General features: G+C 38.7%; 1 protein-coding gene across 2 annotated transcripts in view; it reads left to right on the plus strand.

The window, feature by feature from the left end:
* The window catches only part of KAT2B (lysine acetyltransferase 2B), a 40,616-nt gene that overhangs the window by 8,726 nt on the left and 14,707 nt on the right, over positions 1-17,183 (plus strand). Inside the window, exons 1-9 of one of the 2 annotated variants that reach the window (XM_059846121.1) lie at positions 432-544; positions 3,488-3,652; positions 5,830-5,975; positions 6,576-6,665; positions 8,398-8,579; positions 10,833-11,024; positions 13,506-13,612; positions 14,202-14,327; positions 15,761-15,897. In XM_059846121.1, the coding sequence (XP_059702104.1) occupies positions 5,871-5,975; positions 6,576-6,665; positions 8,398-8,579; positions 10,833-11,024; positions 13,506-13,612; positions 14,202-14,327; positions 15,761-15,897 (939 nt within the window). In that variant the 5' untranslated portion in view covers positions 432-544; positions 3,488-3,652; positions 5,830-5,870. Of the gene's footprint in view, positions 1-417; positions 545-3,487; positions 3,653-5,829; positions 5,976-6,575; positions 6,666-8,397; positions 8,580-10,832; positions 11,025-13,505; positions 13,613-14,201; positions 14,328-15,760; positions 15,898-17,183 lie in introns of those variants that run through there. The other variant, XM_059846114.1, reaches the window with a different exon arrangement.

Below are 17,183 nucleotides of genomic sequence, written 5' to 3' on the forward strand. Positions count from 1 at the left end.
AGTACATGCTAGACGATCTATCAACTATCTTACAACAGTTTCTAACCTGTTTTTAACAGCAGGATCTGTAAATGTTGTTTTACTAGTAAATATTTGAGTACTTTTTTCAGTAGAGTGAGAGCTGTCTGTAAAGGAGCTAGGCAGGGTTGGTTATCTGTTATGTTAATCTCTCTGTTTGGGATACTATTGTGTTTCTGATAATTTCCAGAAGTAAGGAAATAAGTAATGTGGTATATAAAAATGCAAACGAAACAACAGCAAAACTTCCCAAGTCCCCTCCTCTCATCCCAGCCCCCGAAAAAAAAAAAAAAAGAAGAAGCAACCTGTAATTCTTTTTTATTGCTTTTGAAAAAAGGCAGTTCCAGCAAGATCCTGTGTTCTGTGGCGTTGATCGATATCCCTTTGCTTTGATTTCAGGCCGAGGAATCCTGTAAATGCAATGGCTGGAAGAACCCGAACCCGCCTCCCACGCCGCCGCGGGCCGAGCTGCAGCAGGCGGCGGTCAGCCTGGCCGAGCCCTGCCGCAGCTGCAGCCACGCGCTGGGTGAGCTGCTGCATCCTCCTCCTCATCCTCATCCTCCCGCCGCACTCCGGGCTCCCTCGCCCTAACATTTCAAGTCAAGGCCTAGAAATGGGAGTTGCGATTAGGTGTAAATGTCAATAGCTTCGATTGGAATATGTTTAATATTTTAAAGATATGTTTAATGTGAAAAGAATCCTGAAATTAGTTTTAAAGAGATCCAGCTCAGGAGCAACTTCTAGCCTTCAGAAGTTGTTAAAGTGCAAAAGCACCATTAAGCTACCCCTAACAATTTTATTACTTTGTGTTACATATGCCTTAACCTTACACAGCTTTTCTCTGCTTTTGTTTCAAGGTGAATGACTCTCTCCTGCAGGCTGTGTTATGCTTCCTTACTTTAGAACAAAGTATAAAATATTCTTGAGCATTGCTGAAGCAGGTACTCCTACCTGCAAAAAGAACTGTGTCTTTTCTGAGTCACAGAAAATAAATCTAGGGTTGTACATCTTAGCTATTGTGAACACAGCTTGCATGTTTTGGAAGCAACTGCTCAAAATCCACTCTTAAATACTGTTATGGTTTTTGGTTTTGTTTTTTCAGACTTAGAATAAATAACAATTTGTTACCCACATAGCCTGAAAAACAGTGCTGAATCACTGTATTATTATTTTAAGAATTTATACTTATCCAAAATAAAAGCTGATGGCTTTTTCAGGATATATCAGAGTCACAGAACAGTTTGAGTTGGAAGGGGCCTTTTAAGGATCATCTAGTCCAGCCCCTAGAATCAGCAGGGATCCTCTCTGTTAGATCACATTGCTCTGAGCCCCAACCAGCTCTAACTTGGATGTTTCCAGGGATGGGGCAGCCATCACCTCTCTGGGCAACTTGTTCTGGTATTCCACCACCCTCATAGTAAAAAACCCTTTTTCTGATATCTAATCTAAACCGATCTGTCACTACATGTCCTTGAAGAAGTCCCCCTTTGGCTTTCTTGGCAGCCACCTTTGGGTCCTGGAAGGCTTTAGGATCTCCCTGGAGCCTTCTCTAGTCTGAGCAGCCCCACACTCTCAGCCTGACTTCATAGGAGAGGTGCTCCAGCCCTCGGATCACCTTCATGGCTCTCCTCTCGACTTGCTCCATCATATATCCTCACCCTTCTTAGCAAATACTGAATAAAAATTCAGCTAAAATAAAATTCAGAACTAATTTAAAAGAAGCACTTACTATTTAATTTTTGTTGCTGCCCAAAACTTACGACAATGAAATGAAAAAAAAAAAAAAGAGGGAAATTTCAAACCGTCGCAATATATCATTTATTATTTTACTTTAGAAAAAAATATTGTACTTTGAATGAAATACTTTTTTTTTTTTTTTTCCCATTGGATTTATTTCTATTTATGCCCTCCTCTTTTTATGGTCTCATTACATGTCATTTATTTCTAGGCTTTTCAGCAGGATTTTTTCTTGATATTCCAAGTATCTGGGTTTGCTTACAGGAGAAGGGTAACAAATGCATAGTATCACAGAAAATTCAGTCGCTTTAACCAAGTTAGTTCCAATTTTTCATCTCACAGCTTCTCTGTGCTGCTTCTGTTTGTGCAATTAGGGTGGCTTGTGTTACCCATCCCTTTCAATCCTGGCCTTTGAAGGAAGAGCTTTTTCTTTTTAAACTTGCAAAATGTGCCTGTCAGTTCTCTGCTCTTCAGCAGAATTTGTGGATGCTTTGTATTTTGTAGAAAAACTCAGCTCTTCTAAAAGCTGGCCTGGTTTTGGTCTATTAAATAATATTAAATCATTCTTTAGCCAGGGAACCAGGGAAAACCAGAACTGTAAAACCAGAATAAAAGTATTCTATGAAGAAACTGTATTTTTGTCTACTGTTCTGGGGTTTTTTTAGAAGACTTCTGACTGTAGCTAATGAGGAAGGTGTTTCATTTAAAATAACTCATATGAGTTGCTGTGTGCTTCCTCATACTCCTGGAAAAATATGTCTTTCAGCTGTGTTTTCCAATATAATTTTCCTATTCATCTCTTCTAAATTAGTGTGTTTCTGTTGAATAACTTTAAACCAGATTAACCACAAGGTGTGTGGGCTTCACATTGGCTGTGCTGCTTTTTCTTCTCAGAAAGCCATTGAAGTAGCAATATAGAAATGAGCTGCCTAAAGCTGTACATGATGTAAAAATGTAGAATTTCTCTTTTTTTCTTTTTCTTTTCTCTTTTTTTTTTTTATTTTCTGAATTTATTTATTTCATCCAGAGGTAATCCTACATACTATAATGCTTGAGATGTCTCTCTTTGGGGGTGTTGTTTTATCTTCAAGCCAGTGCAGCTTTTGGTGCATAAATCTATTTGATTGTGTTTATTATTGCCTCCTTATGTACAACATATATATTCACCCTTTTGGTGCTCAGCCCCACCGTTTGGCTCAATGTGGTTGTTTTAATGAATATTTCTTTTATTTGGGTGATATATTTTCTAACACTTTGGCTGGATTAGATGCTGGGACAATTCACTGTCCACCAGCCACAAGACCAGGTGTGGCAGGGTCAGAGACTCTTTTCTATTTGATTGTTTCTCCTGTGTTGCAGGGTGCATTTTTTAATTGGTAAATGCTGTCGGTCTTGAATCACTTTTAAAACTAGTTAATTGATGTGCTAACACACCATATATACATTCAATCTCTTTTTTTTTTTTCCCCCATCAGTGTCTTTGGTTCCTGCTGTTGTGGGTTTCCCTGGCTCTGGATTGAAGGCCCTTGAGACAGTAGTTCATGTTTGGATTCAAGTGTTTATTATTTCTTATCAGTAAAACAGTCTCACTACTGTGAGTTTGGCAGCTTTTCATTAGCAGGCACAAAATGGCTCACAATCTCTTGTTCCAAGGTCTTTTAAGACTAAACTATCCCATTAAGAACTGGCACCTAGATTATTTTGCCTTTTAACCCAATAACTGATCCCACAGACCCTGCAATGGAGACTTTTCTGCCCAATTACAAAATGCCACCCAAACCCAAGAAGAAGAAGGAAGAAGAAGCATGAAGAAGAAACCCAGGACAGCACCCTGTGCTCTCCATCTTGCTTCCATTCACAACATACTGAAAATCCCAAAACCTAAATTTTTCACCAGGTGATACACCTACACTACTCTCTACAATCTATTTCACACTTTTGTAGATTCCAGTCTATCTTGAAGTCTAGGAAACTTTCTCCATGAATGAGGGTCAAAGTCAGTGCTTCCCTGGGGGTCAGGACACCCCAGAGCAGACAGAGAAATACTCCCAGTGCCCTGGGTTTCCACATGCTGTGCACCTTCACATAGCATATTTGGGTATTTCTTGGTTGTAGTGTTTTGAGATAGGCTGGCTACATTCCTTGTTAATCTCTTTTTTCACTGTTCCAAATTTGTGCACTCCAGTGCTTTTTTTGCTGAAGTTGCAGGTCTTCCTGTCACTGAGCCTTGTTCTTCCTGCTTGCTTTTCTGTGCACGCCCTAGCAACCTATACATGTGATATTTGAATTTTCTTTTCAGGCATAACAGCTACTGAGGAAGGGTGTACCAGCTGAGCCGTGCATGTGATTGGGACTGTGTAACTCTAGTCAAGAGTGATGCAGTATTTGATGTCAGTGTACCAAAGCTTTAATTTTAATAGAACGCTTACTAACAGCCACAGAGTTTGGAATGGGCTGTGAACATCTGAATAAAGATAGTTTGTTGGCCTGGTGTATAAACATTGGTGTCCCTTTGGCAAATACGTGCTGGTAATACACTTAACTTTTAGATTCACAGAATAGGTAATAATTCTCTAGTTAAATAAAATGTTTAAACACCACTAAGTAGTCAAGGTTCAGCATTGTTATGGAAACTGCATAGAAATGGCTCCTTATGCTGATGTTTTATTCATTTGTTGAAGACAAGGTTTCTTTGGTAGGTTATCAGTTTCTAATGCAAAGCTCCTCTAGAAGGATATTTATTACTTGCAAATGATCAAGACAGACTGCTGGGAATATTAACCCTTCATACCTGTCTTAAGGACAGAAGTTAAATGATTTCATTCTGCCCAGAATATTTATCCTCAAAGGAAGCTTATGATGGCCATGTGCCAAAGACACAATATTATAAATTTTCATTTAAGTGGAAACAGTTGCTGTCATATTTTAAAGTTCTGCATTACAGTGTACTTTTTACTTGAAGTCAAATAAAGGTATTGAATTTAAACATTTTGGTATCATACTAAACTTCTCAAAACAAACCATCTTTGCTGCGTGGCCAACAAATGAGATCGTTTTCAAGTCAAGTGTTATTTCTCCTCACTAGCTCCCCAACTAAGGAGTCAGATTTCCATTGAAAAAATATGTTAATCTCAAGAAGTAAATATAGATAAAATTTATTAAAATATAAAAAGCTAATATGCCCGAAATTAAAAGTATTATTCTCTTTCTTCATAAGGATATTTTCTTGTACTTTCGGAGGAAAGGATAAGCATACTGTCTACATTGGCCTGGAGTCAGCTAAGATCATTGCTTTTTGTAATGCAAATATCTTCTTTCTGGGAGTTGACTTTTTGTTTTACACTGCCTTCCTTCTTCCCAGGGCCAGTTGTTCAAAGGAGCTTGAAATGAATGTCCCGTTTTACAGGGAGCAACCTCAGGCTTTTGAAAATTACAGATATGGAACTGTATTTACCTTTGGAGATGATAAAAGGGAGTTTGTCACTTGGAAATGAACAAATGAGCATGTACAGGATGCAAAATCTCTGTTAACACAGTGTGCACAAAGCACAGTTTGATCTTACGTGATATGAAAGCAAGGGACTTAGCCAATAATGCCCAGTTTAAAACAAAAAGGCATTTTTTGGAACTGGGTTTTTTTTCATTCTTACTGAAATAAGGTGCTGCTTACATCTGGATTACATAATTTATGAAATTCTGGATTTATTTTCTTAAGTCAAGAAACCTTGTCTCAAATGCATAGCTCTAGGACAAAAATGTATGTAGTTAGTTATGCAGTGGCAACATATTCACACAAGCAGGACTTGTGTAGTCAGCCTTAAGTGTTAACAGATGATGTGATTCCAAGCAGCTGCCATTCCTCTGCTGTGGAAGTTGCCACCCCTGGTCAACCTTTACAAACTGCTCTGATGTGACACAGGTTTCAGTTACCTCTGATAAGATGTGTTCTGTTTAAGTAGGTTATTACAGGGTCAGTGCCTTTACAGTTAAGGCTTAGTTGGAGGTCTTCTGAGGTACAGTTGGTGCTATGGGTCCTCTCAAGCCTTTACAAGTTTGGGTTTTCATTTTGTTTAGCTGCTCATGTTTCTCACCTGGAGAATGTGTCTGAAGAAGAGATGAACAGGCTTCTGGGGATTGTATTGGATGTGGAATATCTGTTCACCTGTGTCCACAAAGAAGAAGATGCAGACACCAAACAAGTTTATTTCTACTTGTTCAAAGTAAGCTGAACTTGTGGAGTGTCTTCTCAGATTTCTCACTTTCTCACACAGAAGCCAATTTCATTGCCACTCGGGCATGCATTGACTTTATCTGCTGAGACAGTTTTTCTCTAGGATGATTCTCTACTGAGTAACTGTGGGCTGGATGTTCTGGTACTTGTAATGCACTGATTCCTACTCCAAAAAGCCATCTAGATGATTGAGGAACTGACCCTGAGCCCCATGCAGCCTCCTTCACTGACATACCAGGAAGAGTCAGTTGACAAGAATGGTAACTTGGCTGCCTGCATTTCCTCAGGGAAGCCTCTTGTACACATTTCAGAGAAGGTGATTTCACAGTGCAGTTTAGTAATTACAAATTCAGCTGATTAAACAAGCATATATATCATATATCTATATCTATCTATCTATCTATCTATCTATCTATCTATCTATCTATCTATCTAAATATATATGTGTGTGTGTATGTATATGTATATGTATATATATGTAGCCAGGAGAATTCCAACACTGCTCACAGTGTGTTGTGCCCTTGTGACTTCCAATGACCCTCTGTATGAAAATATACTAACTTTTAAAAATTTGTGTGTTTTTTAACAGCTTTTGAGGAAGTGCATTTTACAAATGGGAAAACCTGTAGTAGAAGGATCTTTGGAAAGTCCCCCATTTGAGAAACCTAGCATTGAGCAGGTAAAGAGTCAAAATGTGGGTTTTGTTGGTGTATGGTGTTTTTTTTGTTGTTGTTGTTTATATACGTATTTTTAAATTTTATTTTGGTAGAGGCTTGAAGGCTTTGTTTGTTTTGAGATTTTTTTGTGGTTTGTTTTTCTTTTTGTAAATGTAAGCACTGGTTTTGAAAACGTGGCATTTTTTAAAGCACTTTGCAGATGTTTCTGTGCTCTGCTCAGGACCAAATAGGGGGCTATGGGAGATTGCTCTTGGTTCCCCTTTTAGTGTTTGTACAATAGTTACATTATTTGTATTCTCTTTCTCATCATTGGTCTTAGGCTTTAATGAAACTGACTTTTTTTGTGGGTTTAGAGAATTAACTTGAACTGCTACTTTTATGTGGGCAGTTCTAATCTTTCTTTGTTTCAAGTGATGAAAAATGCTGTTGAAGTTTTGAAATCCAATATTAAAATGAGGCTTGCCTTCTGTATATCAAGAAAATTGTTACAGTTCAATTCAGTGAGATCATAGCCTTCTCTTTCAAAGGGTACACAAGAAAAAACCAAAGCTGAAACCAAAGAATAATTGAGGCTTTTGTGACTCTCAGTAGATAAAGAACATATGACAAATTCAGTTTTTGGTTAAGCAAGCTCCTAAGAATGCACTCCTGGCAGACAAGTGGGCCCATGAGCTCCAGTGAGACTATGCAGAGGCTCACATACCTCGATGAAACAGGAGCTCGATGTTTTCCCATCCCTGGATGAATGGATGTTCTATTGTTAAGCAGGGTAATTTAAATGTGAAGACTGTTACTTGTAGTAATTATTTCTTTGCAACTCTCACTTCTTGTCATGTAGGAAGATCAAACCACTTTATTGCTGAATTTCTCAGAAGTCTTCACTTTAAGTTCTCCTTTAGTTTGACTATAAACAAAAAATGTGTATGTAATCCCCCATGGCTCCTAATCCGTAAAATACACTATTAAAAAGGTTTTGTACAATGCAATTTTTTGTCAATTCCTTCATAATGTTCAAGTTGCTTAAGAAAATAAAGCATAGAGATTAAAGGGTAATTCTTGTTGCTTCTTACTTAGAGATCATTTTTGCTTTAAAAAAGACCAATATTTTCAATTCTGTTTTTGGCAGCTCAGCCACTCAATCAAACAAAATTATTTGCTAAGCACCGGTATTATAAGGGGTTTATAAAATATATGTGTAGCAGCACTTTTAGTTACCCATTTTAATCATGTTCAGTAGATTTTTCTTCAAACTGGACAGTGTCCAAAGTGCAATGAAGAGACATGATTGTGAAGTATTAAGACTTCTTGAAGAAATAATATGGTTTGTAGACATAAACTTATGTAGAAGTCCATAAGCCCTAATCTATTATTGAAAAGTAGCTGGTGAGTTTTGAGGGTGATAGTTGATTTATGTATGGATTAAAGGCTACCAGAGCTTTCTCTGTTCACTGACTTTGAGAAGGAAGGAAAAAAGGAATTTCTTCTTCTTTTCCTTTCCATCACCTGCTGAGAGCAGGTTGAAAATACCTGGATGTACCTCCTGCTGTGTACACAGGTACCTGTGAGTCAGCATGTGTCAGCATGAGTAGCTGAGCAAGGTGTTCATGGTTTCTGATATTTCTTTTCTTTCCCATGCAATGCAAGTTCATGATAAACATAAAGTGAGGAATGTTTGAGGATGCTTCTGTAAAATTTATGACTAAATTATTAAACAGAATTTTCTTACTTTTTAAGGGTGTGAATAATTTTGTGCAGTACAAATTTAGCCACTTACCCTCGAAGGAAAGGCAGACAATAGTGGAACTGGCTAAAATGTTTCTGAACCGCATTAACTACTGGCACCTGGAGACACCTTCTCAGCGAAGACTGAGGTCACCCAATGATGATATTGCAGGGTATAAAGTGAATTATACCAGGTAATGCTGCTTCTGCTTGTTGGGAGTCTTCCTTACAAATACAGCATGTACAAACTTCAGGAGTACACCAGTATCTTTATGCCGTAGATGGACCTTGTGCATTCTTGCAGCCATGGATTTAACATGATGACCTAAGGGTTTTGCTGAGACTATATCAGTTTCACATGCATCCTTGGGTCTTGAGAGATGTGCTTTATCAGCCAAGAACGGGGAGTAGAGGCTGGAACACTTGTATTTAACAATGTCTCTGCAAGGTTTGTATTTGTGAAGTGCTCTCGGTCTTAACATTTGAGCCTCATGTAAGTTCCCTATTTATTATTCAACTTAAAAAAGAAGAAGAGAGAAGATAACATTTATCATTGTAGAGCATCACTGTTTGAAACCGAATAGCAGAGGAGTTGAAAAATCAAACTAATTTTGCAAGTGCTTGAATGCTAAATGGGGAACAGATATTTCCAGGTTCCTTAAAATTGTAGTGCTTGTTGTGACCATTTAATGAGCTGTTAGAATTCAAAGGAGTAACTGTGTTGCTGGAGGATGAAGAGCTAGGATAAAAAGACATGTCTCTATTTATTTTCTTTTTCTCACAGGAGTAGTGCAGTGCCTTTTTCAGTGAGCAGTTCAGGGAGAGCAGTTCAGGGTCCTGCAGCAGGGTCAGGCAGCAGGTAGTTAACCTCTGTCAGCACGCTGTTCTCAGGAACCCCTGGACATCTCTGCTGGCCCAGGGTGAGCACCACCTTCTGGCTGCTTTCCTGGTGGCCTTTCCTCTCACACACCTCCTCTTCCTGAAGGAGGACAGCAGCAAACCTGGTGTGAGTTGAGACTCTGGCTGGTCACAGAGCAGGCTGTGCTGTGTCTGACCCAGATGTCCTGTCACCATGAAGGACACTTATAATCCATGGTGCTCTTAAAACCATGTTTGGTGGGTGTTTGACCTCCATTTGTTTGTGATAACTGGTGTTACCCAGGGATGGTAGGAGTTAAATCTTTTCAGGAATCAATAGCTCTTTGGTTCTGGTTGGTGGCTTTTTGTGGTTAATTATTTTGTCACTTATGTTTTCTCAAACTATCCTGCCCAAAGTCCCTAAGGTCCCCCCACGACCCAAAGTGCTCTTCCCATCAAATCTCACTTATCATTGTGAGCTTTTCTCCTCTGTGTTGTCCGAGGCATTGCTCAGGGTGCTGCTGGGCACCATGGCCACACTTGAATTTTTGCAGTCACCAATTTCATTTGAGAACCTGAGGATTTGAATGAAACTGTTTCAGAGTTTCACATGCATTCTTGTGTTTTGAGAGCTGTGCTTTATCAGCCAAGAACAGGAAGCAGAAGTCTGTGAACAGCTCTATCTCACAAGTCTTTTCCAACACATGTTTGCAAAGATTAAGGCACAAGAGTTTGGGAGAATATTTCGAGACAGACTGTACTTTGGGTCTGGATGAGGAAATGTGTGCAGGATCCAGCACAATATGTTTGTATCCAATTCCTAATATTTTCTTTTCATTGCTGGAGCTTTCATAGTGGTTGTGGTCTGATTCTGCTAAAGCTCCAGATTCCAATGACTGTTCACTTACACACAGATATCAAAATCTTGTCTATACAATTAACAGATATTGTGATGTACATAGGCAGTGTACTCCTGAGTTATCCCTTTGGTACCATAATCTCTTTTCCTAGAAAAGAAACATGACATGCTGTAATTTTCCTTAGTGCAAAGTTTATTATGGATGGACATACTGGTAATGAAAGAATAACAAAGCAGGGTATGATGGGAAGAAGTCAAATGGCGGAAGACCAGGGCAGGAATCCAGTTGGATTGGGATGGAGCTAGTTAAAACTGTCACCCATTTGGCCTTTATGTGGGGAAAGGTAAAAGTTTAGAGGGGAAAACAGGCTGTGCTGAGGATCTTTGGAGTCAGTGGCAGGAGATGTGTGAGGCTGAATGGATGAGCTGTGGAGAGAATCCCTGACATAGCCATGAATTGTCTGTAATCTGTGATTATTGTCTGGAACAAGAGCACTTTGTTTAAACTAGACTGCAGAGAAAAATAATATATGGAAATTTAAAAGTACTTGGTTGTCATGTCTGTAAAAAACTGGGCAATATAAATGCTGCCTAACTCTGTCCAACCTTGTAGTGGAACTGATTTATACCTATAGCTCTCACTGCATTATAAATGGTGTGGGTAGTGGTTTTATTGCATTAAGTCCTATGTTAGATGGTGATAATTATCTGGCTTTTTTCCTCTTTACAGGTGGCTTTGTTACTGCAATGTCCCTCAGTTTTGTGACAGTCTACCTCGGTATGAAACCACCCAGGTGTTTGGTAGGACATTGCTTCGCTCTGTTTTTACTGTAATGAGACGACAACTGCTGGAGCAGGCCAGGCAGGAAAAAGACAAGCTTCCTCAAGAAAAACGAACACTAATCCTCACTCATTTTCCAAAGTAAGGGGCCACAGTGTGCCTGCATTCAAAGTTAACCAACAACTTCATTGTGGAAAGGGAGAAGTTGCCTGCAGCTTAAAATAATTTATCTTTTTATTCAGTAGCAACTAGATACTGCAGCTTTCTTTACTGCCATAACTTACATTAGTGTATTTTATGTACACAACTGCTTGCTTTGTTTTTACTAGGGACAATTTATTTTATAAAAAAGATTATTCATATTGCTGGGTGATTGTACTGGTTGCCTTTTAGCAGGTATTGTAGGTCAATTACTTTCTTTTTCTGTAGTCCTTGGAAACAATGGACTTCCAAAAACATTCTCACATCTGCTTTGGTGATGGAAGATTAAGGAGAGGCAGTGTTGTACAAAGTTTTTCAGTTGAAAAAACTGAATGTTAAAAAAACTACAAAGTTTTTTCAGTTGAAAAAACAGAATGTTTAATTCAATGTTGAATTAAACTGAAAAATAATTTCAGTTTAATTCAACATTATAATAGTGAACAAAGTAGTCACCCTACCCCCAGAAGAGATGGGGTTATTAGAGAGGAGTCAGTATAAAGCTGCATCATTGAATCCTAAACTGATAAATTTCATACTGGGTATCTTTTCCAGTACTGGAATGTTGATGACAATCTCTCACAATAAAACAGCAATAATTACCTATGGGGATATTGAAACATGCTCAACTTTGATAGTCATTAATTTCAAACATTTTACTGTTGTAAAGAGGGGTAGTGATGATGACAGGATCATTCATTTTAATGAATTTCTGTTAAAATAGTGTATCACTTTAAAAACATCCTTTTTTTACAAGGGTAGGTTGGTTCTCCAAGTCATACTTTAAAAGCCTGTCCCTCCTAACAACAAATGAACTGAACCTACAGAAGTCCTGGTGGAGCTGATGCTATCTATGCAAGCTACTCTGTTGGACCACAAGATGAGTTAGAGTTCAGGGGAATGAAAAACAACATGAACTTTCCAAAGCTGAGTAGAGCCAGGATTTGTTGCTCCTTCTATAATTAATAATTTATTTTACCACTGTGAAAAATGTACACTGTCTTTGGGGCAGACTGGATAGAGGCTCTGAAACAGACATAGGAAAGGACTTGACACCCCATTGATGCAAGGAGCAGATTTGTGGAGGAAGCAGGTGTGCATATGCCCCTGTTTCCACTGCCTTTTAAAGCCTTTTGCAGTAATTTGGAAAGCATTATTATTCACTGCAATTCCTTTTGGTATTCTGCTGGGGAAAAAAAGACAAGTACTGTTTGCAGATGATCTGTGGGAAGTATGAATAATGTTTTAAATCTTTCATGGGCTGTACTTATCTGAAGCATTTGTCTTTCCTCTGGCATTGTTCTGAGTGACCTGTGTCTCAGAGCATGGATCCTGGCACTGGCACAGGGCCCCCCTCTGCCCTGGGTCTCCTTTTGGACAAAGGGAGCACCCAGGGGTTGTGTCTGTGCATACCTAGGAAGGAGTATCACAGAGGATGAAGGCAGAGCCTCTGTGCTGCCTGGAAATGGAGCTTTGGCTGAAGTTGAATTTGTCCTTCTGCTCTGTCACAGATGGTCAGGTCACTGTTACAAACTTTTTAGCCATTATCAGCTGTACAGACTGCAGCAAACTCTGCACATTGCTTAGGTATGGCTGTCCTATATATACAGTGTGAGAGTGTGACTTGATACTTGAAAGCCCTATCCTGTTCAAGGAAGTTATACTCAACAGTCCTGTTGGTTTCAGCTGAACAGTTTCTATACATGTAGATGACTCCAGAGAGTAGAAATGTGCCATGTCAACTCCTGGTCTGAAAACCCCTTTTGTGCAATGTAGGATAAGCAGCTGTCTTCCTGCTGGGAGGGAATTGGTGTATCAGCCCTGAGAGGGTGAGCGTGCTGGAGAGTCTGATCTGTGGAATTCAATGATGCTAAGAGGGGCTTAACATGGTGCTGTTTCTGTAGCTGTACCAAAGTAAGGTTAAAAATACAGTTATGCAGTTAAAAGTTACAGTGGGACACTTAAAGGAATGAAAATATCTTCCTAAGAGCATTGTTAGTAACACTGGGGTTCTATCAAAGACAGAAAGCAAATGCATCTGCAAAATACTGATTTATCAAAACAGACATATTTTGCCATCATTGTATAACATCAATCAGCTCATGGCTTTCTCATTAGTGGGGTTTTGTTCTGTAAAAGTAGTTTGTAACTGTCTTTTTCTGCGCTTGCAAATGAATAACTATTGCTTGTAATCAGAGGAAAGGTTTAGTAAGTGAAAGCACTCTACTGAATTATGATACTTCGTGTCTGCTCTGGCTTGTGATTTTTGCATGTATGGAGTTGTTTTAATAGCATTGGCCAACAGCATTTTATTAGTGACTTAGTGAATATTTTTAATTTAAAAACATTGCAAGTGCTTGTTTTCAAAAAGAACCTGTTTGGAATGATCCCATTAGTTGATATTTTCCCTGGTTTTGTACCTAGGTTTCTGTCTATGCTGGAAGAAGAAGTGTACAGCCAGAATTCTCCCATTTGGGATCAGGATTTCATGGTGTCCAGTTCCAGAACTGGCCAGCTGGGAATCCAGACAGGTAATTTGCATTTAGTGATGGGTAACACAAATGAAAACTGCATGATTTAGAACTAATGTGAGGCTTTATATATATATATATATCAGAGAGAGAGATGTTACTCTATGACCTTTTAAAATAGTTTCATTCTCTTAATTGGTGGAACAGCTTCTCCCTTTATTGAGTTTGATTTGTCCAACCAGTCTTAGAGCACTGTAAATTAGACAGATGGAGCTGAATGATGAGATTTTGCTTTTCAATAGAGCCCTACAAAAAACTTTTTCATGAAGGTAAATGCCAGCAGGCTTGGCAGGTATTTTAAGGAAGTTTGTTTACTTAGCTTCTGCTCAGCACTGTGAACTAATGAAGCCTGATGTTTGCAATCCCTGTCATCCAGAAGCCCCTCCTTAGGTAGAATTTAGTTTAGAAAAATACCCTGAGATAAAGCTTTAATGTCTCTGCTTGGGAACTGGTGGCATTGCTCTGTTGCACAGTGTTCACTGTTACTTTTTGGGTGGTGGGTGTCCATCTTTGTGACAGTCTTTCCATCAGCACCAGAAGGGATTCCATGGCCTGGTTTTTTCTGTGTTTGTTTTTCATGTCATTGCAGTTATCAGTCCGCCTCCTGTTGCAAGGTCTGTTGCATACAGTGCAAGTCCTTCATCTCTGGAGCAATCCAACAGTGGGAATATGAGTCCAGCTTGTAAAGTTTCTTCTGCCCTTGACCCAAACTTAGGTAAGGGAGAAGGAGCCTTGCCTTTTGACTTCTGTTGATATTATCAGCAGTTGCAGTATATGGTAACCTTTGCCTTCACTCTACATTAGCAAACTTGAGGTGTTTTTGCTGAAAGATTTGCACACACATACCTTTTTCTCCACTATGGTAATGTTTAACTAACATATATCACAGCTGTATTTGCAAAAAAAAAAAAAACCCAATTGGTTTGTTTAAATTAAATTAAAATGGGGACAGGTCTGGCGGTGTCAGAGGTTTTTGAAAAACACTTTTCTTGGAGTACCTCTATTATAAGCCATGAGGAGAGGTTTCATTTAAATAATGTTTAATAATAACATTTGGGTTTTTCAATCTTTCAAGGTACTGAAAATGCATACATTTGGGCAGTGAAGAAAAACACAGACACACCAACTAGGTTAAATTTAAAACCTGAATGAGGTTAGGTCAAAGGAAAAAAAAAAGCCTCATAAGGAAAAGAGTTGGTGGATGCATAAATTCTTCTAATAAATCCTTTTTCAAACACCTCAGGATTAATGAGCCTGTCAAGAGAGGTTGCTAGGTCAGAGAGATGATCCCAAGCTTATGTGAGTCCTTCACGAAGGAGAAAAACTAAAACCAAAGTGAATTTCAAATCTCAGTATTCACTACAGAGAAACTTAGGGCAGCTCCTAAACTGCAGTTTTCCATGAGGTCATTTCTCAACTTGTCCCTCAGAAGTGGGAATGAGTAGGATAATGAGGGGGATAATCCTGAGCTGGCAGCTGGATCTCTGTTACTGTACCTCTGCTAGTCCTTGGTGGAATGTTCTTCTATGAATTTAACTAGTTTCTTTTGCTGTATGATACATGTGGCTCTGCAGTCAGTAGGGCAGTTAATAATTAACTTGGCATATTTTAATTTGGAAATTTTATATGGGTTTTTTAATATGTATGACACATCAGACTGTATGTGCTGCTTGATTTACAGAAGAGGTGAAAGAATTATATGATGGATACTTAGTTCCAGTGATTCCTAAAAGGGGAATTTTGTGTTATCAAGAAATAGGCACTGCAATTTGTGTATTGAGCACTGACCTTCCAAGACAGCTGCACAGAGGTTCCATGCAGAGGATTTTGAAGCAAAAAGAAAAAGCAAATGGTTTAACTGTGAATTCACAGAAGTGTAGTGGAAGGAGAGGTATATTTTCCTGCTTCATGCTAATTTCCCAGTGCAAAGCAGAAATTGAGAAGTGATAATTTTTCAGATTTCATTTATTTCTCTTTCTCTTTGTCTATAGGGATAAAAAACCACCAAAAAAACAAGCAAAAAAAAAAAAAAAAACCCAATCTCAAACTTGTCATATAAACTATAGGATATGACAGAAGTGCTAGACTTCATAGTATTAGTTTGTGACATTTTGATAATTTCTAATTTGTCTGAGTTTTGTTTCATAGGAGAAAAGAGGAAAAATAATGAACCCTATCCTGTGGAGGACTCTAAGAGACCAAGGGTTGTAGGAGATATCCCTATTGAGTTAATCAACGAAGTAATGTCAACAATTACAGATCCTGCAGCAATGCTTGGGCCAGAGGTGAGATATAGGCTTGGTGTTGCAAATGGTCTGTTTGTGAATGGTCTGTTCTTAGTAAATGTTCCACATGGATGGAATGTGATAAGCAGAGTCCTGTCAAGAAAAATAGACTTTGAAAGAGTATGATTTGGTGAAGGAAAAATACTGGTGAAATACATCATTAACATGAAAAATAGTTCTACAGGTTTTTTTTCCTACAGTTTTTTTTCCCTACAGTTTTTTTTTTCCTGTGTTGTGTACAGATTGGAAAGAGACTTGTGAATTATTGATAGTAAGAACATAGATCTCAGGTTGTCCTGCAAGATGCTTTTGTTACAGAATGGTTAAAAAAGGCAAAATTTTTAAACAAATTTTTACAAATCAGATCAGATTAGGATAATGAGAAAGTAAAAACTACATCTTAAAATACCTTTGCCCCATGTCTCCCTTCTTCCCAAGCTCAGCCGCATTCATGATTCTCTGTCTTCTCCCCCAAGCAGTGCTGGGGGATGGGGAATGGAGGCCATGGTCAGTTCCCTTTGTGGTGTCTGCTGCTTCTTCCTCCACAGGGAAGGACTTCCCACACTCTCTCCCTGCTCCAGGATGGGGAACCTCCCATGACAAACAGTTCTCCATGAACTTCTCCAGCATGGGTCCTTCCCAGAGGCTGCAGTTCTTCATGAACTGCTCCAGCAGTTTACCTTAATTTTTTTAACATTAATTATTTTTTTTAATTTTTAAATAAAAAAATTGTTAAGGTTAAAAAAGGTTATTTGTTAAGGTTAAGTAGGGTTCAAGAATTGCAGCAGAATGAAAGATCCAAAGTTAAAACCTCTCTCTGGTGCAGAAACTGATCCAAACAGTTATTTGCTCTGTCTTCCCCAGTTGCTCTTTTTTCGTCTGGAAGAGAAAAACAAACAGAATTGCGGAATTGTGCCATGCACAGAATTGCACTTTTTTTTCCTTGGCTGGCTTTTCCTCCTTCTGTTCTCTCTGCCAGGCTATGTTTTGCCAGCAGCTCATTTGCCAAGATTTAGCTAGAAACTGCTGAAGATTTGGAACCACCTACATTTCTTATTCAAACTATGTACTGTGACTGATGGCTCTGCATATTACAAATGCTGTGCCAGCCTGGCTGTTGGGGCTGGCAGTGACTGGAAACCCAGCAGCCAAACTTTGCTCAAAAAAGTAAACAGTATGTGCATACAGAGATGTTTTGGCATTGTAAAATGGTCTTGAAAAAAATAAGCTAAATAAATTTTCTGTATTAATTTAATCTGCACTTGGATATATAGATGCAATTGCTA

Source organism: Haemorhous mexicanus, chromosome 1 (assembly GCF_027477595.1).
Source record: "Haemorhous mexicanus isolate bHaeMex1 chromosome 1, bHaeMex1.pri, whole genome shotgun sequence".
In the NCBI taxonomy this organism is placed as follows: domain Eukaryota; kingdom Metazoa; phylum Chordata; class Aves; order Passeriformes; family Fringillidae; genus Haemorhous; species Haemorhous mexicanus.